At 49.4% G+C, this 24,792-nt stretch overlaps 2 protein-coding genes and 1 long non-coding RNA gene across 3 annotated transcripts; 2 read left to right on the forward strand and 1 right to left on the reverse strand.

The window, feature by feature from the left end:
• Window positions 1-889: 889 nt before the first annotated feature.
• On the reverse strand, window positions 890-15,574 carry LOC142072759 (uncharacterized). The gene is made up of 2 exons (XR_012669318.1): window positions 15,385-15,574; window positions 890-1,412 (listed from the first exon to the last, which is right to left on the reverse strand). It is a non-coding gene; the product is annotated as an uncharacterized LOC142072759 (long non-coding RNA).
• LOC142072884 (uncharacterized) lies at window positions 4,524-6,549 on the forward strand. Its single transcript, XM_075131171.1, has 2 exons — window positions 4,524-5,302; window positions 5,891-6,549. Exons 1-2 carry the CDS (start codon window positions 4,720-4,722, stop codon window positions 6,409-6,411), a joined length of 1,104 nt encoding a protein of 367 aa, XP_074987272.1. The 5' UTR covers window positions 4,524-4,719; the 3' UTR covers window positions 6,412-6,549.
• GPX1 (glutathione peroxidase 1) lies at window positions 14,722-19,490 on the forward strand. The gene is made up of 2 exons (XM_048858475.2): window positions 14,722-15,032; window positions 18,894-19,490. Exons 1-2 carry the CDS (start codon window positions 14,814-14,816, stop codon window positions 19,242-19,244), a joined length of 570 nt encoding a protein of 189 aa, XP_048714432.1. The 5' UTR covers window positions 14,722-14,813; the 3' UTR covers window positions 19,245-19,490.
• Window positions 19,491-24,792: the final 5,302 nt, after the last annotated feature.

Raw genomic sequence — 24,792 nt, forward strand, 5'->3', positions numbered from 1 at the left:
GAAAATGATTCTGGGAAATGTGCGTGAAATAGTGGACAGTTTTGCAGAAATGGGTTTCCCTAACTGCAGAGGGGCAATAGATGGCACACATATTCCTATTTTGGCACCAGATCACCTTTCGAAGGAGTACATCAATAGGAAGGAGTACTTCTCCATGGCGTTGTAGGCACTTGGGGATCACCAAGGGCATTTCACTGACATCAGCGTGGGATGATCCAGAAAGGTGCATGATGGATGCATCTTCAGGATGGCCTGTATAGAGAGCTACAAGTGGAGACTTTCTTTCCAGATCAGAAGATTACAGTGGGGGATGTTGAAAGGCCCATAGTGATCCTTGTAGATCCGGCATACCCCTTACAGCCATGGCTCATGAAACCTTACACGGGAAACCTGGACAGCAGTAAGGAGTGGTTCAACAACAGGCTTAATAGGTGCTGGATGATAGTGTAATGTGCCTCTGGCAGATTAAAGGCGCTGGCAATGCCTTTATGGCAGGTTAGACCTTAATGAGGATAATATTCCCATGATCATAGCCACGTGCTGTACATTGCATAATCTTTGTGAAGCTAAGGGTGAAAGGTTTGCTCAGGGGTGGAGTGTTGAGGCAGACCACTTGGCTGCTGATTTTGAGCAGCCAGACACCAGGGCTATTAGAGGAGCCCAGATGGGGGCAATTTGAATCAGGGAGGCTTTGAGGCAACACTTTGAAAATGAGAACTAGTAATGTATATCTCTGTGATTGGTGCTGCAATGTTACATTGTATGTAGTTTTCCTAGGAAGTAATGGTAACATCTGGGGCCTTACATTCCAGTAAACAAATGATTAAACTGCCTATGTATGTATTGGTAGTGCCTGCTATCTCAATTTGTAGGATACAAATAAAGACGATTTACCATTTAAAAACTTTGCTTTTATTGCACAAGAAACAACACTCACACACACAAAGATGCTTGGTGGGAAAGCAGGTACCAGGGAAGGGCAGACTTTCAGAGCTGTCTGTAAGTCCAGTTATCATTCTGAAAGTTGACTGAGGGCGTGGAGTGAAGGGGAAACTGAGAAGTCCCAGAAAGCAAAAAGGACTGTGCGAGTGGAGTTTGGGAGCACATGAAAAAGAGTTGCTGCAGGGGAGGGGAGGCATGCATCTGCTCAGTCTGCAGCATTATTAAGGACTTCAGCACCCGCGGTTGCTCCTCTATGACTTTAATCGTCCGCTCAGCAGCGTCCTTAACAAACTCCTGATTTTCTTTTCTGTCCTGCCTTTTGGCTTCCCTGCACTCCTTGCATTCCCTTTTCTCTGCATTGGAGAAGTGCAGTACCTCCCTGAACATGTCTTCTTTGCTCCATCTTGGGCGCTTTCTTATCTGGTGGAGACGCTCGGCCAGTGTGTGTGGGGTGTTCCTGAAGGCCACATCTGCCAAAGCAGAAGGAACAATGGACAGAAGCATGATTGTTAAATTCACGCAAAGCATTGAAACATTTCAATAAAATACACCTTTTGATAACAATCACTTTCTCATTAACCCTTGGCAAGCACACATCCCTAAAGCATGGTTAGTGTTGGGTGGGGGTGGCGGGAAGGGAGAGTGCTCCAAATGGGGAAAAGAGCACTCTGCAAGGGTTGTGGTACAGCTGACTAGGAAAAATTTTCTATAGGCAGGGGCATGGCGCCAACTCAATGGGTGCTCTGGGGCTGGAGCATCCAAGGGGAAAAATTAGCAGGTGCTCAGCACCAACACTCCCTGTCCCCGAGCGTGCCACATCCCCACTCTTCCCCCTCCCTCCCAGCGCTTCCCGCCCACCACCTAACAGCTGTTTGGCAGCGCTTAGGACTTTCCTGAAGGGAGGGGGAGGAGCGGGGAAATGGCACACTCAGTGGAGGAGGGGCGGGGACTTGAGGGAAGGGGTGGAATGGGGGTGGGGCGAGGGCGGTGGAGGAGCGGGAAGAGACGGACCAAGAGTGGGGTGGAGGGTTGAGCACCCACCGGGTAGAAAGGAAGTCAGCGGCTATTGGCAGGGGTCATTGTAGCAGACATCTCACTGCTAAGGGTAAGCAGGGAAGTGAGGGTACATCTACTACATACTTGTGGCTTCCGCCCTGGTCCCTATACTGCTCGCCTATATGCCACTTTGGTCCCTGCACAAATGATTGCCAAATGGTGCGGGAAAGTTTCCTACAATGGGGGAAGGAACAAAGCAGCTCTGCCAAGGAAACTTCAGCAGATGATTATTGAGTACCTCCCGGAAACTTTCCTGGAGATCTCTCTTGAGGATTCCTGTGAGATCCTGGCGTGCATCAACACCCTGTTCTGACGTACTGATTAGCTACACAGGGAAATGTCCAGCACACTGAAACATAGCCAGCCTCTACATTTCTATACCCTGAACCCACCTTTGCTCTACACAAACCACAGCCACTTACTAGGCATCTCCTCTCCTGCTTCTTGATCGCCGGAGAACAACTGCTGAGACTGGCTAGACACCTCCAGAGTGCTGAACAGTTCCTGGATGCCTACCCCACCGGGCACCCCTGCCAGGAGCTCCACATCATCATCTAACTCCACCTCTTCATCAATGACTTCATTCTCTGGGTTAGGTCCTCTTTCCACCACCTCCGGGCCCTCCGAAGTATCCATGGGGCTCTTGGCAGTGGAGGTGGGGTCGCCACCGAGGATGGCGTGTAGCTCCTTATAGAACTGGCAGGTCTTGGGTGCCGCACTGGAGCATTGGTTTGCCTCCCTCGCCTTATGGTACGCCTGCCTCAGATCCTTTATCTTCACTCTGCACTGCAGCGTGTCCCAATCATAGCCCTTTTTGCACAAGCCTCGAGAAATCTGCCCATAGGTATCAAAATTCCTACAGCTCAAGCACAGCTGGGACTGCACAACCTCCTCTCCCTATACTGAGCAGATCCAGCTGCTCTGCAGTGGTCCAAGCGGGAGAGCGTTTGCTGCAATAACCTGCCATGGTCAACTGGGAACATGCGATGAGACCTCTCACTGCTGTGTCACGCTGCCTCTGGGTTCGGTGTGATTGATCACCTGTCAATTGCAAACATGACTTTTAGCCTAGGACCTGGCTTTGATGTTTCTTCAATTGTACTTTTGTTCTTTTCTTTTTAGGATGGACTCTTCTTGCTTTGTCAGGGCTGTTGTCTGCATCTTCAGCCATTGGTGTTTACACTTTATTTCATCAGGACAGGCTGGGGCTGGAGGTTGATTCCATCATCCATGCATACCTCATTCACGCATCTAAACTAAACTAATAAGATTACAGCAGGGTTTTGCAAAAATGAAGTGAGCATTTTAAAATGGAGTTTGGGAGAAGTTAAAATGGAGTTTGGGTTACAACATGGACAAGCATAAGGAATGACAAACAGTGAGAAGTTACAAGCAGGGCAAGTTTCAGTGATTTAAGCAGCAATTGGATTGAAAGTGAAACTCAATTAACCAGTTATTGGGGTACCTGGCTTTATGAATGAATGTAGTTTCATTCATAAAACTTTACTTATGAAGTTATATTAATAAAGTGAACAATGAAAAACAATTTCATTGATCAGTTCTACACCAGTGGTCAACTAGTTACATGCAGTGTTGCCAATTTAGTCATTGGTTGGAAATTTGGATTGAAATTGAAACATTAATACACACTTTAAAGGCATATACAGTATATGATAAAATACTTGTACCTGGAAAAGTATAACAGGTTTGAAAAGTATGAACAAAGACTAGTGTCTTCACACAGCTGTTGTTTTTTCTGACAATGTTGGCAGATTTGTTTCGGCCATGTTGGCCAACCTTACAATTTCAAATTATGATTTGTAAGCAACGTCTGAATGAGGCTCTCTCCTGACAGCTAGTGATGAGCCAGGGAGGGTGAAGGTTTCAGGACCAGACTGTATTTACATGAACTCACCTACTGCACCTAGGTATCCAGCAGACAGAGCTGTGTTGCCCAAGTGATCAGTTTTGGCTGCTGTTGGGTTACAAATCACATTAGTATTGAATGTGGGGGTCATAGAATGTTGTTACCCTTATTGTATGAGTAAAGGGCAGCAGAACTATACTTAGCCTGTCCTAATTGAGTGGGTCACCCTCAATGCTTAATTTTTGCCAGGGCTGAGCACCGGCACCTCTAGGCTTGGCAATTCATAGCCCTGGGACCCCTGGGCTTGCCATATTAGTTATGAAAGTAAAAAACTTACTTGAGCCCTGGCACTTCTTTCATTACAAATTAAGCACTGGTCACCCGCAACTGAACTGCACTCACTAAGCAAGGGGTTTGGATGACAGATCCTGGTGGGGGGGGGGGTGGGGGGAGGGAAGGGGAACAGGGGTTTTGCTTGGTGGTGTGGGCTGTGCCTGAGCCCTGGTCTACACTAGGACCTTAGGTCGAATTTAGCAGCGTTAAATCGATGTAAACCTGCACCCGTCCACACAATGAAGCCCTTTATTTCGACTTAAAGGGCTCTTAAAATCGATTTCCTTACTCCACCCCTGACAAGTGGATTAGCGCTTAAATCGACGTTGCCGGCTCGAATTTGGGGTACTGTGGACACAATTCGATGGTATTGGCCTCCGGGAGCTATCCCAGAGTGCTCCATTATGACCGCTCTGGACAGCACTCTCAACTCAGATGCACTGGCCAGGTAGACAGGAAAAGAACCGCGCACTTTTGAATCTCATTTCCTGTTTGGCCAGCGTGGCAAGCTGCAGGTGACCATGCAGAGCTCATCAGCACAGGTGACCATGATGGAGTCCCAGAATCGCAAAAGAGCTTTAGCATGGACCGAACGGGAGGTACGGGATCTGATCGCTGTTTGGGGAGAGGAATCCGTGCTATCAGAACTCCGTTCCAGTTTTCGAAATGCCAAAACCTTTGTGAAAATCTCCCAGGGCATGAAGGACAGAAGCCATAACAGGGACCCGAAGCAGTGCCGCGTGAAACTGAAGGAGCTGAGGCAAGCCTACCAGAAAACCAGAGAGGTGAACAGCCGCTCTGGGTCAGAGCCCCAAACATGCCGCTTCTATGATGAGCTGCATGCCATTTTAGGGGGTTCAGCCACCACTACCCCAGCCGTGTTGTTTGACTCCTTCAATGGAGATGGAGGCAATATGGAAGCAGGTTTTGGGGACGAAGAAGATGATGATGATGAGGAGGTTGTAGATAGCTCACAGCAAGCAAGCGGAGAAACCGGTTTTCCCGACAGCCAGGAACTGTTTCTCACCCTAGACCTGGAGCCAGTACCCCCCAAACCCACCCAAGGCTGCCTCCTGGACCCAGCAGGCGGAGAAGGGACCTCTGGTGAGTGTACCTTTTAAAATACTATACATGGTTTAAAAGCAAGCATGTGAAAGGATTACTTTGCCCTGGCATTTGCGGTTCTCCTAGATGTAGTCCTAAAGCCTTTGCAAAAGGTTTCTGGGGAGGGCAGCCTTATTGCGTCCTTCATGGTAGGACACTTTACCACTCCAGGCCAGTAACACGTACTCGGGAATCATTGTAGAACAAAGCATTGCAGTGTATGTTTGCTGGCATTCAAACAACATCCGTTCTTTATCTCTCTGTGTTATCCTCAGGAGAGTGAGATATAATTCATGGTCACCTGGTTGAAATAGAGTGCTTTTCTTCAGGGGACACTCAGAGGAGCCCATTCCTGCTGGGCTGTTTGCCTGTGGCTAAACAGAAATGTTCCCCGCTGTTAGCCACAGGGAGGGGGGAAGGTTGAGGGGGTAGTCACGTGGTGGGAGGAGGCAAAATGTGACCTTGTAACGAAAGCACATGTGCTATGTATGTAATGTTAACAGCAAGGTTTACCCTGAAAGAGTGTAGCCACTGTTTTATAAAATGTGTCTTTTTAAATACCGCTGTCCCTTTTTTTTTCTCCACCAGCTGCATGTGTTTCAATGATCACAGGATCTTCTCCTTCCCAGAGGCTAGTGAAGCTTAGAAAGAAAAAAAAACGCACTCGCGATGAAATGTTCTCCGAGCTCATGCTGTCCTCCCACACTGACAGAGCACAGACGAATGCGTGGAGGCAAATAATGTCAGAGTGCAGGAAAGCACAAAATGACCGGGAGGAGAGGTGGCGGGCTGAAGAGAGTAAGTGGTGGGCTGAAGACAGGGCTGAAGCTCAAATGTGGCGGCAGCGTGATGAGAGGAGGCAGGATTCAATGCTGAGGCTGCTGCAGGACCAAACCAGTATGCTCCAGTGTATGGTTGAGCTGCAGCAAAGGCAGCTGGAGCACAGACTGCCACTGCAGCCCCTCTGTAACCAACCGCCCTCCTCCCCAAGTTCCATAGCCTCCACACCCAGACGCCCAAGAACGCGGTGGGGGGGCCTCCGGCCAACCAGCCACTCCACCACAGAGGATTGCCCAAAAAAAAGAAGGCTGTCATTCAATAAATTTTAAAGTTGTAAACTTTTAAAGTGCTGTGCTTAAAGTGCTGTGTGGCATTTTCCTTCCCTCCTCCAGCACCCCTCCTGGGCTACCTTGGTAGTCATCCCCCTATTTGTGTGATGAATGAATAAAGAATGCATGAATGTGAAGCAACAATGACTTTATTGCCTCTGCAAGCGGTGATTGAAGGGAGGAGGGGCGGGTGGTTAGCTTACAGGGAAGTAGAGTGAACCAAGGGGCGGGGGGTTTCATCAAGGAGAAACAAACAGAACTTTCACACCGTAGCCTGGCCAGTCATGAAACTGGTTTTCAAAGCTTCTCTGATGTGTACCGCGCCCTCCTGTGCTCTTCTAACCGTCCTGGTGTCTGGCTGCGCGTAACCAGCAGCCAGGCGATTTGCCTCAACCTCCCACCCCGCCATAAATGTCTCCCCCTTACTCTCACAGATATTGTGGAGCACACAGCAAGCAGTAATAACAGTGGGAATATTGGTTTCGCTGAGGTCTAAGCGAGTCAGTAAACTGCGCCAGCGCGCCTTTAAACGTCCAAATGCACATTCTACCACCATTCTGCACTTGCTCAGCCTGTAGTTGAACAGCTCCTGACTACTGTCCAGGCTGCCTGTGTACGGCTTCATGAGCCATGGCATTAAGGGGTAGGCTGGGTCCCCAAGGATACATATAGGCATTTCAACATCCCCAACAGTTATTTTCTGGTCTGGGAATAAAGTCCCTTCCTGCAGCTTTTGAAACAGACCAGAGTTCCTGAAGATGCGAGCATCGTGCACCTTTCCCGGCCATCCCACGTTGATGTTGGTGAAACGTCCCTTGTGATCCACCAGAGCTTGCAGCACTATCGAAAAGTACCCCTTGCGGTTTATGTACTCGGCGACTTGGTGCTCCGGTGCCAAGATAGGGATTTGGGTTCCATCTATAGCCCCACCACAGTTAAGGAATCCCATTGCAGCAAAGCCATCCACTATGACCTGCACATTTCCCAGGGTCACTACCCTTGATATCAGCAGATCTTTGATTACGTGGGCTACTTGCATCACAGCAGCCCCCACAGTAGATTTGCCCACTCCAAATTGATTCCCAACTGACCGGTAGCTGTCTGGCATTGCAAGCTTCCACAGGGCTATCGCCACTCGCTTCTCAACTGTGAGGGCTGCTCTCATCTTGGTATTCATGCGCCTCAGGGCAGGGGAAAGCAAGTCACAAAGTTCCATGAAAGTGCCCTTACGCATGCGAAAGTTTCGCAGCCACTGGGAATCGTCCCAGACCTGCAACACTATGCGGTCCCACCAGTCTGTGCTTGTTTCCCGAGCCCAGAATCGGCGTTCCACAGCATGAACCTGCCCCATTAGCACCATGATGCATGCATTGGCAGGGCCCATGCTTTCAGAGAAATCTGTGTCCATGTCCTGATCACTCACGTGACCGCGCTGACGTCGCCTCCTCGCCCGGTATCGCTTTGCCAGGTTCTGGTGCTGCATATACTGCTGGATAATGTGTGTGGTGTTTAATGTGCTCCTAATTGCCAAAGTGAGCTGAGCGGCCTCCATGCTTGCCTTGGTATGGCGTCCGCACAGAAAAAAGGCGCGGAACGATTGTCTGCCGTTGCTCTGACGGAGGGAGGGGCGACTGACGACACGGCTTATCGGGTTGGCTTCAGGGAGCTAAAATCAACAAAGGGGGTGTCTGTACATCAAGGAGTATTTCAGGCAGGACTTCACGGAGGGTTCCAATAAGAAATGGTGCACCTAAGTTATCGTTCTTATTGGAACAAGGAGGTTAGCCTGGCCTCTGATTGATACATGGCTAGATTTACCTCGCTGCACCTTCTCTGTGAGTGACTGCAGTGTGACCTAGAGGAATGAGTCCCCTACACAGGGGAGGAGGCAAATGAGTACAAAACAAATCTGGTCTATTTCTTGTTTTGACCCACTCCATCTATCTTTTACATCTTTGGCTGGCAGCAGACGGTGCAGAAGGACTGCATGCCATGGAACGGGGGCCTGACGATACGTACCCAGAACCACCCGCGACAATGTGTTAGCCCCATCAGAGTGCTCCATTGTGACTGCTCTGGACAGCACTCTCAGATGCCCGATTGTTTGCCGTTGCTCTGACGCCGGGAGGGGCGACTGAGGACACGGCTTACAGGGTTGGCTTCAGGTAGCTAAAATCAACAAAGGGGGTGGCTTTACATCAAGGAGTATTTCAGGCAGGACTTCACGGAGGGTTCCAATAAGAAATGGTGCACCTAAGTTATTGTCCTTATTGGAACAAGAAGGTTAGCCTGGCCTCTGATTGATACATGGCTAGATTTACCTCGCTGCACCTTCTCTGTGAGTGACTGCAGTGTGACCTAGAAGAATGAGTCCCCTAGACAGGGGAGGGGGGGAAGCAAATGAGTACAAAACAAATCTGGTCTATTTCTTGTTTTGATCCACTCCATCTATCTTTTACATCTTTGGCTGGCAGCAGATGGTGCAGAAGGACTGCATGCCATCCACATCTCATGGCTGCTCGGCAGAAGATGGTACAGTACGACTGCTAGCAGTCCGTATCGCCTGCCCGCTCACCATAAGACGGTTCAATAGGACTGACTGCAGGACTAAAGAGAATGACCTGGTCAAGTCACTCCAAATTTAGTCCCTGCGCCCATGTCTGCCCAGGCGCTCCCAGCCGACGTGGCCAGGAGCACCTCGGACATGATGATGACGGCTACCAGTCGTACTGTACCGTCTGCTGCCACAAGGCAAGGGGTTGCTGCTACTGTGTAGCAATGCCGTACCGCGTCTGCCAGCACCCAAGAGACATAGGGTGACAGTTACCTGAGCGGGCTCCATGCTTGCCGTGGTATGGCGTCTGCACAGGTAACTCAGGAAAAAAGGCGCGAAATGATTGTCTGCCCTTGCTTTCACGGAGGGAGGGAGGGAGCGGGGGCCTGACGATATGTACCCAGAACCACCCGCGACAATGTTTTAGCCCCATCAGGCATTGGGATCTCAACCCAGAATTCCAATGGGCAGCGGAGACTGCGGGAACTGTGGGATAACTACCCACAGTGCAATGCTCCGGAAGTTGACTCTAGCCTCGGTATTGTGGAAGCGCTCTGCCGAGTTAATGCACTTAATGCACTTAGAGCATTTTCTGTGGAGACACACACACTCGAATATATAAAACCGATTTCTAAAAAACCGACTTCTATAAATTCGACCTTATTCCATAGTGTAGACATACCCTAAGAGTCACAGGCACTATTTGACTTGCCCCCTCCCCTATTTAAAGATAGAGCTTATTAGGCTCCATAGAGAGTCTTTTGTTTTGTTAAGTGACTACTAGAACTGAAATCACTAATAATCACGTCTAAGTGCTTAGACCTGCTGCAGGACAGCACTTCTGTGGAAGAGACAGTCCAGTCTGCACTCTCTGTGAGGTTCCCCCACTGAGAGCTGAAATCACTGAGAGCTGGGTGTAACCTCAAGAGACTGACTCGCAGAGGTCACAATGGCAGGTGGCAGCAGAAGGTTACAGCGCAGGGCCATCGGCTATGGAGTGATGGAGTGAATGGTGGCACGACAAACAGCGGCCAGAGTGAGCGGCCAGAGAAAGTGGCGAGCAGCTGGAGGAATGACCAAGGTGCCTTCACCTCTGTGCCCCCCAAGGGTGGGAGGTAAACTCATGTGAAAGCAGCTCTGAACTCTAGGTCTTCATCTTTAGGCCATGATTTTTAAAATACATTATATGCCAAGGTCATTATCTCACATTGTTGCTATCTCAAGAGGTCATTATCTTGAGGAGTTTCTGGACTAAACATTTTTATTACATTATAATCAATTTTTACATCAGAACAGAAGAATGGCTATATTGGGTCAGACCAATGATCCATCTAGCCCAGTACACTGTCTTCCGATAGTGGCCAATGCCAGGTGCTTCAAAGGTAATTAACAGAACAGGGCAATTATCGAGTGATCCATCCCGTCGTCCACTCACAGCTTCTGGCAAGCAGAGGCTCTTAGAGCATGGTGTTACATCCCCGCCCATCCTGGCTAATAGCCATTGATGGACCTATCCTACATGAACTTATCTAGTTCTTTTTTGAACCCTGTTATAGTTTTGGCTTTCACAACATCCCCTGACAAAAAATTCCACTCGTTGACTGTGTGTTGTGTGAAGAAGTACATCCTTTTCACATAGTTTGTCAGCATTGGCTTTGCTGATTGATCCGGCAAACCAAGCTCTTCCACTTTTACTATATAAATCCATGGTATCATTATACTCGCCTATTGAAGACTGCTGTGACGAAGTGGGGTTTTATTCATCTTGTTATGTTGCATGTGAGTCTTACTGTCCTATACTAATACTGTGTGTACCTCCGTTTCCCTGTGTACAGCACCAATATTTCAGTGGTGGGAATTGGGTTTGTGATTTTTGCTGAGGCCCTTGGGGCAGGTGAGGCTGCCCAGTGGTCTGCATGTAACCTGAGACCCAGGAGGGGTGTGTGACCAGGTCACTGCATATGTTTTTTTGATGTCAGTGGTAGGCCAGTAGATTAATTTCTAGATGTTCAGGTTATAGAAGACACATTGGCCACATCTCTGGCAACCCATATCTTAGAAGAGTTAAATCCTTGTAAATTGAACCCCAAAGAGATGGCTGCTTGTGCATTTAATGGAGCTGCAAACTTCTCTGGAAAACTTCTCTGCAAACTTCTCTGGAGTACAAGCTTTGCTCAGTGTAACTCTAAACTCTCTTATACACACTGCAAAGGCCATCTACTCCAACTAGCACTAGTACGAGCTGCAGAATCTTCAAAAGGCATTTAAAAAGCTATAAATTTTATGTCTTCATTTTACTCTTTTTTCAGCAAGAGTCCAAAAGGACTGAACATTTCAAAATATAGAATATACACTGGGAATGAAGTTCAAATTAGTCCAACCTGGAAAAACCCGCTGGCTTTCTCATGAGCGATCCTTGACTGTTGTCTTAAATTTACTGCAACCATTATTATTGGCTTTGGAAAGTATCAACCAAGATGGGACAGATCTAAGTAGTGAGGCTGGTAGATTACTTTTGCTACTAAGTTTAGAGAAGACAATCACCATTCTCTCTTGTAAGCCTACTGTTGAAACCATATGGGTCATTAAACAATGCCATCTAGGCATCTGTTACAACAGTATCATGGAATCATAGAATCATAGAATATCAGGGTTGGAAGGAACCTCAGGAGGTCATCTAGTCCAACCCCCTGCTCAAAGCAGGACCAATCCCCAATTAAATCATCCCAGCCAGGGCTTTGTCAAGCCTGACCTTAAAAACTTCTAAGGAAGGAGATTCTACCACCTCCCTAGGTAACGCATTCCAGTGTTTCACCACCCTCCTAGTGAAAAAATTTTTCCTAATATCCAACCTAAACCTCCCCCACTGCAACTTGAGACCATTACTCCTTGTCCTGTCCTCTTCTACCACTGAGAATAGTCTAGAACCATCCTCTCTGGAACCACCTCTCAGGTGGTTGAAAGCAGCTATCAAATCCCCCCTCATTCTTCTCTTCTGCAGACTAAACAATCCCAGGTCCCTCAGCCTCTCCTCATAAGTCATGTGTTCCAGACCCCTAATCATTTTTGTTGCCCTTCGCTGGACTCTCTTCAATTTATCCACATCCTTCTTGTAGTGTGGGGCCAAAACTGGACACAGTACTCCAGATGAGGCCTCACCAATGTCGAATAGAGGGGAACGATCACATCCCTCGATCTGCTGGCTATGCCCCTACTTATACAACCCAAAATGCCATTGGCTTTCTTGGCAACAAGGGCACACTGCTGACTCAGATCCAGCTTCTCGTCCACTGTCACCCCTAGGTCCTTTACCGCAGAACTGCTGCCTAGCCATTCGGTCCCTAGTCTGTAACGGTGCATTGGGTTCTTCCATCCTAAGTGCAGGACCCTGCACTTATCCTTGTTGAACCTCATCAGATTTCTTTTGGCCCAGTCCTCCAATTTGTCTAGGTCCCTCTGTATCCTATCCCTGCCCTCCAGCATATCTACCACTCCTCCTAGTTTAGTATCATCCGCAAATTTGCTGAGAGTGCAATCCACACCATCCTCCAGATCATTTATGAAGATATTGAACAAAACCGGCCCCAGGACCGACCCCTGGGGCACTCCACTTGATACCGGCTGCCAACTAGACATGGAGCCATTGATCACTACCCGTTGAGCCCGACAATCTAGCCAACTTTCAACCCACCTTATAGTGCATTCATCCAGCCCATACTTCTTTAACTTGCTGACAAGAATACTGTGGGAGACCGTGTCAAAAGCTTTGCTAAAGTCAAGAAACAATACATCCACTGCTTTCCCTTCATCCACAGAACCAGTAATCTCATCATAGAAGGCGATTAGATTAGTCAGGCATGACCTTCCCTTGGTGAATCCATGCTGACTGTTCCTGATCACTTTCCTCTCGTGTAAGTGCTTCAGGATTGATTCCTTGTGGACCTGCTCCATGATTTTTCCGGGGACTGAGGTGAGGCTGACTGGCCTGTAGTTCCCAGGATCCTCCTTCTTCCCTTTTTTAAAGATTGGCACTACATTAGCCTTTTTCCAGTCATCTGGGACTTCCCCCGTTCGCCACGAGTTTTCAAAGATAATGGCCAATGGCTCTGCAATCACAGCCGCCAATTCCTTTAGCACTCTCGGATGCAACGTGTCTGGCCCCATGGACTTGTTCACGTCTAGCTTTTCTAAATAGTCCCTAACCACCTCTTTCTCCACAGAGGGCTGGCCACCTACTCCCCATGCTGTGATGCCCAGCGCAGCAGTCTGGGAACTGACCTTGTTTGTGAAGACAGAGGCAAAAAAAGCATTGAGTAGTAGATCTCTGTCCAGCAATGGAAGCTACCCTTGGATCAATCAGAAAGATATCCATTGAAAATGTACGGGAAGAAGCAAAGACTTCAGTTCAGAAGTTGACTAATTAGGGCATTTATATTGACTCCTTAAATGAAGAGGACAAGAAGTGTTTGTTAAGCCATCTGAAAAAGTAAAGTACACAGACTTGATTCTTACATCTCTACAACAGCAACTTCTGGATTCTATCAACCTCTACACAGCTTTTACAGATGCCTGTCTTATAAAACACCGACAGTTGAGTAGAGTGAGGCACTACCTGCAATGGGGCTGCCATGTGCTCAGGACAGAATAGAGAATTTGAACACAGAGTGGAATTGGGGGGGCGGGGGATTTGGAGGGGAAGGATAGCTCAGTGGTTTGAGCATTGGCCTGCTAAACTCAGGGTTGTGAGTTCAATCCTTGAGGGGGCCATTTAGGGATCTGGGGCAAAAATTGGGGATTGGTCCGGCTTTGAGCAGGGGGTTGGATTAGATGACCTCCTGAGGTCCCTTCCAACTCTGATATTCTATGATCATATGATGAATGAATGAAGATTTGACTTCAACTTCTTCTTTATCATCACTAGTGGTTCAACCCAATTTTTGTGCTATGTTTCCTGGGATGAAAGAAGTAGAAATTCATCTCTTTCTACTCCCAATCACAACAGCTACAGTTGAGCATTCTTTTTCCTCATTGTATAGAATTTTGTGTTCTGAAAGAAGTTGCTTTCTGCATGATCATGAGCATATCATGAAGGACTGGAGGTACCGGACACATGAGATGCCACCAAAAATGAATGTACTGCATTTGAGAAATTCATTAACAGAACTGTGCAAAATTACAACAGAAAACCAAGAAGGATGTAGATATAGTATGATGTAGATATATGAGTTGATGGATAGTGATAGTTCAGTGGTTTGAGCATTGATCTGTTAAACCCAGGATTGTGAGTTCAATCCTTGAGGGGGCCATTTAGGGATCTGGGGTAAAAATTGGGGATTGGTCCTGCTTTGAACAGGGTCTGGACTAGATGACTTCCTGAGGTCCCTTCCAACCCTGATATTCTTTCATAGTAGGCTTGTGTAGTCAACTTTACTTTGTGTGGTGATTTAAAAACATCAGTTTAAGCTAATAAAATGGTATTGAAATTTTTTTCAGTTTTTACTATGGTGCCATACAGCCCACCTTCGCTCTCACGGTCTCACTCCCTCCCTCCCCCGAATTTCACTGCCTGGGGAAAACACTGGGACCCCAGGGCACAGCAAGACCAGCCACGATACGGCTGTAGCTCTACCCTCCGGGGAGCGAAGACGCCTGACCGACCGGGCTCTCGCTGCTGGGGCTGAGCCGCGGGCGGGCCCTACTGGGCCCCCGCCCCGGAACTCTCGCAGCCGGGCGCTGTGCGTGCTCCTCTCGGGGGCAGGACCTGGCCAGGCCCCGTCGCGGGGCGGGGCGGGGCGGCCCAGCGGCTCCTTCCCGGGCGCGGCTCCCCACTCATACCTAGCGCGACCTCATGGCGGCTGGGCGGCTAGCTGGGCTGCAGGCGCGGCCGCTGGGCGCGGCGGAACCGCTGGCGCTGGGCTCGCTCCTGGGCCGCGTACTGCTGGTGAGCAACGTGGCGTCGCTCTGAGGCACCACGGCCCGGGACTTCGCTCAGCTCAGCGAGCTGCAGAGGCGCTACGGGCCCGGGCTGGCCGTGCTGGCCTTCCCCTGTAACCAGTTCGGCCACCAGGTACTGGCGCGGGCGGGCAGGAACAGGCCGGGCCGCTCTCTGCGCGGGGGCGGGAGGCGGCTGCTTGTAGAGCCCAGCTCGGGAGGCCCTGCACCTGCTTCCTGTGCCCCAGGGCTCCCGGCTGGCTACTGCTGCCGCTTTGGCCTCCGAGCCTGGGCCCGGCTACAGCCACTGACCCCTGCACAGAGGTCGTGGGCCAGCTGTGCAGCTAGCATAAGGCGTGAGCTCTGGGGCGGTTTCAGGAGAAGGGGGTTAAATGCCTGAGCCGTCCCTCCACTGGCCCTGCTGCCTCCGCACGCCGGCGCAGTGCCCCGCAGGGCAGGTGCCCCCCAAAGGGATAAATCTCCGTAACTCTTCAGAGCTGGTTCCTACATCTCAGCCTCCAGCACGTCTTCCTTCTGTCCGTTGGCCAGACTACATCCTAGCTGGCCTAGTGACTGCGATGCCCCGCAGTGTCAGTGGCGTAGAGCTCCAGACCTGCCAGGGCTGTGCCTACCTAGGCAGTATGATTGGAGCAGACGTAGGCATGCCCGTGCTCGCCTTAGTTTAGCTAACCGGTAACAGTAGTAGTATAAACGTCGTGATGGGGCTAGCAACAAGCCTGCTGGGGATCCTGTTCTCTCTATGTGTCTTGCTGCTAGTGTTTCCTGTGCTTGCCCTGCATTCCCATGTTCATGCACTATCACAGCAAGCCGTGGCTGAAGCTAAGAGGATTGGCTGGGGTGCTAGCTGGCGTGGCGTTATCGCAGAATGTTACTCAGATACCAGCATTGCCGGGAAGCAAAACAGCCTGGGGCTGGGGGCGGGGTAGGGGGCGGGGTAATAAAGGGTCTAAAGGGGAAGTGTTTTGACAAAGCAAACAGACCTGCAGTCTTTCTTTGTTCAGCGTTACTACTTTTTCTGGTAACACTTGCAAGTGTAACTAAGGTTCAGGGCCACAACAGACTCTCCTTAATTGGCACTAGTTACCAGGCACTGTTGCAAAATAAACAACATTGTGAATTAGCAAATAAGATATCAAGGGCAATTTAAGTGTAAGAGAAATAAAAATTATGAAATGGGAGGTGAGTGTAAAAGAGACAGAGACTGTGTGTGCGTGTGCATGCGTGTGTGCTGGGGAAATTTCAGAAACAGTACACTGTCTCTTTAACCAAGGCACTCAGACATTCACCATTCAGACCCCTCTGCCCTCTCTGCGTAGATGGGGTACAAAGGTGGAGGAAGGGGGACACCCTGACATCAGCACCCTCCTCCCATCCCATCCCATCCCACCTCACTCTGCATAGTCAGCAGGGTCCTGGGAGCAGCTGCAGAATGGAGCAACATGGAGCTGTGCGAGCTCTGCTATCAGCTAGGCAGCTCTTAAATTTCTTCTGTAAGGTTGCCCAAGTGTAGGAACACAGGTGCTAGGAACAGAAGGCTTGTGTGGCTTTCAAATGTTCTTGCTCCAGCTCCTGCTGTTGGGGTCTATGATGAAAAGTGGGTTGATCCCACTGAATTGCGGATCAGCAGTGTAAACTCTTCTTCAGTTGTATTTCCAGGGTTACTCTCTGGACTACCTCCTTCTTACTCCCTTCCCCCAGCCCCAAAGAAATCTTCAAGCTGGAGACCCAAAGGTAACTTCCTCTGTCATTGTGCTGCAAATGGGGAACAGACTGACAGTGTCATGTCAGAGCAAGTCAAGGGTCGGCAACCTATGGCACATATGTCGATTTTCAATGGCACGCTGCTGCCTGCCGAGTCCCAGCTGCTGGCCCCGCTCAGCCCACTGCCAAACCCAGGCTGGGACCCCAGCAGGCAGCAGTGTGCCATTAAAAATCCTGCCCGCCCTGGCCTGCTCTTCGCCCCCCCCCCCCCCCCTGCAGGATGAAGAAGCTTGGTCCTGCTGGCTGCTGCTGTAGAGCAGGCAAGCTCCCCCGTTCCCTGCCTCTTCCCTCAGCGTGCTGTGTTCCTGCCCCTCCTCCTCTCCCTCCCTGCTGCTGATCAGCTGATGGCCCTTGCGAGGGAGGGGGAGAAGCAGAGCCGCACACTCGCTGCTCCGGGGAGGAGGTGGAGAAGAGGTGGGTACGGGGCCTTGGGGAAGGCGGGCGGAATCAGGGCATATCCCCTCCAGCCGCCTGCCATGAGCCTCTCTGGGTAGGGGGCTGGGAGCACCCCCATGACCCCGCCCCACACCCCCAGCCCTCTGCCCTGACCCCTGCAACCCCCCATGACCCCAGCCCTGACTCTTGCACCCCCCCACACATACTCAGCCCCCCCATGCCCTGACTCCTGCACCCCTGACATTCCCACCCCCACCCCAAGCACCAAACGGGAGCTCCTGCACCCCCCCACATTCTCACCTGCACCCCTTGCACCAAATGGGAGCTGCCCAGGTAAGCACTCCACACCCAAGCCCCAACCCTGAGGCCCCTCCCTCATTCTAGCTCCTGGCCAGACCCTACACCCCAACCCCCAGCTGGCTCTTTCATCCCCAGCCCTGTGCTCAGTGCACTCCCACCCTCAGCTCAGTGCAGAAAGAGAGGAAGAGAATGGGCTAGAACAAGGGAGAAGGTAGGTACCCACTCTGTGTGAGCAGGGCCGGGATCCCAGACGGGCAGTGGGCTGAGCGGGGCCAGCAGCCGGAACCCTAACCCTGGCTGGCAGGAGCCAGCAGACTGAACGCGATACCGGCAGCGGACTGACCCCTCAGCCCGCTGCCAGTCTGGGGTCGTGCCCGCCGGCCCTGCTCAGCCCGCTGCCGGTCTAGGGTTCTGGCTGCCAGCCCCTTGCCAGCCAGGGTCCCGGCCACAGGCCGTGCTCAGCCTGCTGCCGGGCTAGGTGAATGAAACCGCAGGCTGGTAGCGGGCTGAGGGGGCCGGCGGCGTAAGATCAGCATTTTAATTTAATTTTAAATGAAGCTTCTTAAACATTTTGAAAACCTTGTTTACTTTACACACGACAATAGTTTAGTTATATAATATATAGACTTATAGAGAGAATCATAGAATATCAGGGTTGGAAGGGACCCCAGAAGGTCATCTAGTCCAACCCCCTGCTTGAAGCAGGACCAATTCCCAGTTAAATCTCTCTTTAGAGAGACCTTCTAAAAAATGTTAAAATGTATTACTGGCACGCAAAACCTTAAATTAAAGTGAATAAATGAAGACTCGGCATACCACTTCTGAAAGGTTGCTGACCCCTGGAGTAAGGTTTTCTTTTTGCTGGTGTACCTGATTCATGAACATGGTTTCATGTACTGTGCTGCAGTGTGGCAGACCCAGGCCTTGCTGATATTAGCACCACAGGAAGTCATGTTAACTAAAAGCATCCTGGCCTGACTGCCCATCTTTAGATAAGACGTGTTGCCTTTTAACTTGATGATTAGTTAGAACAGGTTTCAAAGTAGCAGCCGTGTTAGTCTGTATTCGCAAAAAGAAAAGGAGTACTTGTGGCACCTTAGAGACTAACCAATTTATTTGAGCATAAGCTTTCGTGAGCTACAGCTGTCTTCATCGGATGTTAGCACAGGACTCCTGCAAAATGGCTGCCTAGTTCTAGAAGATGGCATTCACATGAGAGACTAGTATGAGGATCAGTTTCTGACAACAGGGCAAATCTTGACTAACTCCCCATTGCCAGAAGCCCCCCTGAAAGCTCATGCCCTGTGCAGCTGGCCTCCTTGCTGTTGGCTCCTAATACAGCTGTTGGGAAGAGAACTGACAGTTTGAAGGTGGGCAGAGATAGCTAGGGGCTCCCGTGTTCTGTGCCAGAGGCATGCTTGTTTGATTCCCGTAATGGAGATGGAAGTTCTGTCTGAATACATTCCAATTGTTGATGTTTATCCTTGCACTAGATCACACTTCCTTTCTCGCCTAATAGGAGAACGCTACCAATGAGGAGATTCTACTTTCGTTAAAGCATGTCCGCCCTGGCAATGGTTATGAGCCGAACTTCACCATGTTTGAGAAGTGTGATGTGAACGGGGCAAATGCTCACCCACTCTTCACTTTCCTGAAAGAGGCACTGCCTTTCCCACATGATGATCCAATGTCGCTGATGACCAACCCGCAGTACATCATCTGGTCTCCAGTGTGCAGGAATGACATCTCCTGGAACTTCGAGAAATTCCTCATTGGGCGTGATGGCGTGCCTTTCAAGCGCTACAGCAGGCACTTCGAAACGATCAAGATCCAAGATGATATTGAAAAGCTCCTTCAGCATGTCCCGTAGAATGCTCTCAACCAAGCCAAAGTCCTGCTGAAATTTTTCTCTCTCTTCAGCTCTGCAAGTAAAATGCTATTATCCATGGAAGTTTTACTCATGAAGGTGCTTCTTCCAAATTCTTCAGGAGGAGCACTTGATGTATTCTGTAAAAATTGCATGTGAATTTTTAGCAAACTATCGCAGGGGAAGCAGCCCTGAATCTGGGTAGCTTATTGTGAGCCTTTGTGTTACCAATAAAATTTCTGAAGACCAGATGTCTGTCTTTTTCTGTGTAAGGTTACTGCCTGGTTAGCCATGGGGAGTTTGGTATTTGTGTCTTATGGCTTCTTTAGTTTTGAAGGGCCATGCAGAATGGGCTGCTACATTGCACTGTCATTATTTTAAAGATTTTAATGGTCCCTTCTGGCCTTTGATCACCTTGTCTGACCTGCTTTATATTACTGGCCATTATATTCCACCCAGTTACCCCTGTACAGAGCCCAATAACGTGGGTTAGACTAAAGCATTTCAGTCCCCAGGAAACTAAACTGTTGTGTGCCACAGACAGAGAACAGGTGAGGCTGAGGTGCCACCAATGCCTAAGGGCCCTGCAATGGCAGAGAAATAATATAGGGAGACATGCCCAGCCTAGCAATACACACCCCATGCATCAGAGGAAGGCAGCCACTCCACCACCCCTCCAAGTCTCAGCCAATTGGACGTGGTAGAAAATTCCTTCCTGACTCCAATCAGATGATCAGTTTAACCTTGAGCTTGTGAGCATCCTTTGTAAAGTGATCTGCTAGCTCACTGGTGTACTGGACCCTGATTCAGAAGCTCTGCAAACGCAGTGCCTGATATCAGGTTGTTTGTGCTACAGTTCAGGGCAACTGCACCTGTATTTCCCTCTGTGGCCCAGCAAGGGCACCAGCTCCAGGCTCCTCAGGAAGGTTCCTCCTTGGGAAGAGACGTCTCTCTCTGCCTCCTGACCCGGGTGTTTCCAGCCTGCACAGCTCCCTGCCTGGACTGACCTCCCCAGCAACACCTGGCTGCCTAAATCCGCCTGCTGTACTTTTCTCCTCAGAGACAGTAACCACTGTAAGTACCACAGTTAGACTACTCCATGGCTCTTTCTACGCAAGGACATTTATTCCTAAGGCAGAGGTGGGCAAACTACGGCCTGCAGGCCACATCCAGCCCGTGGGACCATCCTGCCCGGACCTTGAGCTCCCAGCTGGGGAGGCTAGCCCCTGGTCACTCCTCCGCAGCCTCAGCTCGCCCTGCCACCAGCACTCTGGGTGGCAGGGCTGTGAGGTCCTGCCGGGCTGCGCGGCTGCGAGAGCTACTGGGTGTAGTATATTAAATTGCTCCCTGTAGGAATGTGCTACTTTGGGAGCACCAGGACTGGCAGCAGTAAGTAATACATCATAAGTAGCACATTCCTATGGGGAGCAATTTAATACACTACACGTGGGTAAGGAAGGCTGTGCCTCCCCAAACAACCTGGCCCTCGCCCCCATCCACTTCCCGCTCCCTGACTGCCCCCCCTCAGAATCACCCACCTATCCAATCCCCTCCTGTTCCTTGTCTCCTGACTGCCCCCTCTTGGGACCCCCGCCCCTAACTGCCCCCTAGGACCCAACCCCCCTGTCCCCTGACTGCCCCAACCCCTATCAACACCCCCCACCCCTTGACAGGCCCCCTGGGACTCCCACGCCTATCCAACTGCTCCCTGTCCCCTGACCACCACCCCACAGAACCTCTGCTTCATCCAACTGTCCCCTGACCCCCCCCCCACCCCAGAATCTCTGCCCCAGCCAACTGCACCCTGTTCCCTGTCTGCCCCTGGGACTCTCTGCCCCTTATCGAACCTCCCCGCCCCCTTACCCTGCCACTCAGAGCACCAGGACTGGCAGCCATAAGTAGCACCCTGTAAATAGCACATTCCTACGGGGAGCAATTTAATACATTATACCGGCCCACCATACAGTTTCGGAACCCCAATGTGGCCCTCAGGCCAAAAAGTTTGCCCACCCCTGTCTGAAGGTAACAGCATTACAGAGAAAACATACTATTAAAAAAAAAAAAAAAAAAAAAAAAGAACCTAAATGCCTACTAATCAGTGAACAGTCCTTCAAACCCCACCTAGAAGTTCTCCTGTGGTTCCTCGTGCTCGGTACAAGAACCCTTATGAGTAAGTCAGTTACTCCTTTATACAGCCGGTGTCTGAACTGTTCTCCTGTAACAGGTGAGCAGCAGACAAGAGGTCCCGTACCACCCTAAGGATGAAGCTTCAAAGGCTGAGCCCCTCGTGGGAGTTTGCAGTCTGCCTCAGGATTCCTTTTCACATGTATTGTCACCAAAGATCAGTTGTCTGCTGTGTTGTTCAGCATCGGCTCCGAAGCTCACAATACTTTCCAGGGATAGCATTAATTCTGTTTTCCTCCCAGAGAATTTCCAGTTAATCCCACAATAACACAAACACTTTCATTTTTAATACAATGAACTCCTAAAATATTGAAAATTTTAATTCAATATGGTTTGTGCAGGATGTGCAAGAAATTGTAACATCCTGCCTCCTGTCTATGCCCTAGACAGGAGGCAGAGAACAATAAACAAAATTGAATGGGGGGCACTCTGCGTCTTAAGATGGAGATCAGGGTCATATACAGCATCAAGTAGATCAACATTATGTTTTGTGCACAAGGGACTTGTTAGACCACAACTTGTGGGAGAAATGGCATGGAGGAAATAACAGATAAGTACCATATCTGGTCTCTCCGACTTGGGGCTTGTGCACATGGGAAAGTTTTACTAGTAAAAGATAAGGTGTGAATTTAAACTGATATAGTTATATGGGTGTAACTCCAGTGTGGGCACTCATGCTGGTATAAGAATGGCTTTTTTCAGGTTAGTGTATGTCACTTGGGAAGGGTTTTACTCTCTCATACCAGAATAAGTGTCTGTGGAGGGTATGTGAGAGTTAATCTGTTTAACTCTATTGGTAAAATTTTGGTGGATAGACAAGTAGCTGAGTAATAATGTTCATGGCTTTTTGGGGGGTTGGCTGTCACACAAGATTTTTCCCTAAGGAAACAAACTAATGCAGGATTGGGTAATCAAGGCACAACTGACTAGGCCCATTTTTCGTGAGGAATAGCATCCTGTTCCCTCTGAAGAGGGACACCATTCTTAGTCACAGTACTTTACTATTATTCCTAATCCTTGCACAAAGCTGCCCACAATGAGCTTGTTGCAAAGACCTTGGGGGTGGGGAGGGGAGTATCCTCTCTATTGCATGCTAGCTGCGGTGTGCCAAACACAAACCAGTACCTGTTGGCTTGGGGAAGGGAGGAGGTGGTGTACTTAAAAAAATAACACTAATTCAATTGCTACGTTTCTAAATGGTTCTGCTTTCTTCAGGGAGCTTCTCTGTACTAATAAAAGCTGGTTCCTTTCTCCTGCATGTGGCCCAACTCTTCTATGGCACTGTGTAATAAGGTGGCGGCAGATGTGAGCGCCAATGTTCCGCTTGCATGTAGGTCTGAGTAACGGTACTTGGAGCTGAGGGTTGCAGAGCGTTTACCACACTATTACTCAAGCTTCACTCCACCCGAGGGAAAAACAGGATGTCTGTTTCACTTCTGTATGTGTAAGGGCTTCAGAGCTAGTGTATGGTTAAAAAGTTGCCTAACTTTGGTAGCGTCTGCCTCTTACTATAACTGATAGGAGCTGTTGGAAAGAGACATTAACTGTATTTTTGGGCTATAGGCAGCAGGCAGCATAGAACATTTTCAAGTATAGATTGAATAATGTGCAGGGGGAGTGTGTGTGTAAAACAATCATGTCCTGGCTTCTGCCGAATTCAGCAGCAAGAAGCGGCCGTACTTTAGTGATAATAACAATGAAGCTGAAGGCAACATAACAAGGATGTCAGTACAGATTTCCTGGCCTATTTTAAAGCCTTTCAATCAAGGGCATTTTTAAAGAGCAGGATGGTGGGAATCTGGACTGCCTGATACTAAACTCTGGGTCAAGAAATGCCAACTACCAGCACCTGGGGTGCTGTACAAGTTTCAATTGTGCTCTTTTAGGAACATAATTGCTACAGTGGATCAGACCAGCGTCTATCTACTGCAGGATCCTCTTACATCAGCCAGATACTTCAGAGAAAAATCCAAAAATCCCTGTAGTGAATGTTTATGGAATAACAAGTCCATAAGGGAAATGTCTGAAACTTAAGCTATCATCAACTTCACAGGAAAAAGCATTTTCATTCGCAAAATTAAACTGGTAGTGATGGCACAAACCTGTCTCCAGACAGATTGTTCCAATGTGTCTGATGCCAATAGCTTTTCGTAATTGGCAAAATAGATGAGCAAAATCTTGCTAACTTTCACAGCTGCCAAAAAAGGTTATTGTGTTAAATATTGGGGAGCCCACTGTGATTAATATGTCTTCTGGATCTGTGACTTTTCTGTGCCGTCTAATGGAAGAGAAATTTTACTGCTGGGGTCTGTCTTGGTAGCAGAGCTGAGGGCAAGAGCCAGTAGGCCTTTTCTAACAGTTGCTCAAGTGTTGCCCTTAACTCCGGTCCTGTCCTTACAAAATTCCTTAACTCAACTGTGTTGGTGCTTTTACCTCAAGAGCCTGGCCTGTCAGGGGGGATAGGCTAAAGCTTGAATCAGCCCAGGTCATCAGCTGCTAACACAACCTGTAGTATGGATGCAGGCTAGCCCCACTCAAGTCCCTTTAACTCTCCAGTGCATTCCCACAATTCCCCTGTGTGCCCAGAGAGGGCAGGAAGTCCCAGATGACTGGAAAAAGGCTAATGTAGTGTCAATCTTTAAAAAAGGGAAGAAGGAGGATCCTGGGAACTACAGGCCAGTCAGTCTCACCTCAGTCCCCGGAAAAATCATGGAGCAGGTCCTCAAAGAATCAATCCTGAAGCACTTACATGAGAGGAAAGTGATCAGGAACAGTCAGCATGGATTCACCAAGGGAAGGTCATGCCTGACTAATCTAATCACCTTCTATGATGAGATTACTGGTTCTGTGGATGAAGGGAAAGCAGTGGATGTATTGTTTCTTGACTTTAGCAAAGCTTTTGACAGGGTCTCCCACAGTATTCTTGTCAGCAAGTTAAAGAAGTATGGGCTGGATGAATGCACTATAAGGTGGGTAGAAAGTTGGCTAGATTGTCGGGCTCAATGGGTAGTGATCAATGGCTCCATGTCTAGTTGGCAGCCGGTGTCAAGTGGAATGCCCCAGGGGTCGGTCCTGGGGCCGGTTTTGTTCAATATCTTCATAAATGATCTGGAGGATGGTGTGGATTGCACTCTCAGCAAATTTGCGGATGATACTAAACTGGGAGGAGTGGTAGATACGCTGGAGGGCAGGGATAGGATACAGAGGGACCTAGACAAATTGGAGGATTGGGCCAAAAGAAATCTGATGAGGTTCAACAAGGATAAGTGCAGGGTCCTGCACTTAGGACGGAAGAACCCAATGCACAGCTACAGACTAGGGACCGAATGGCTAGGCAGCAGTTCTGCGGAAAAGGACCTAGGGGTGA

Source organism: Caretta caretta, chromosome 7 (genome assembly GCF_965140235.1).
Source record: "Caretta caretta isolate rCarCar2 chromosome 7, rCarCar1.hap1, whole genome shotgun sequence".
Taxonomy (NCBI): Eukaryota; Metazoa; Chordata; order Testudines; family Cheloniidae; genus Caretta; species Caretta caretta.

Coding starts and splice junctions, on each gene's coding strand:
- LOC142072884 (XM_075131171.1), top strand. CDS start 4,720: ATGCAGAGCTCATCAGCACAGGTGACCATGATGGAGTCCCAGAATCGC. Junction 5,303..5,890: donor AGGCGGAGAAGGGACCTCTG/GTGAGTGTACCT, acceptor TTTCTCCACCAG/CTGCATGTGTTTCAATGATC.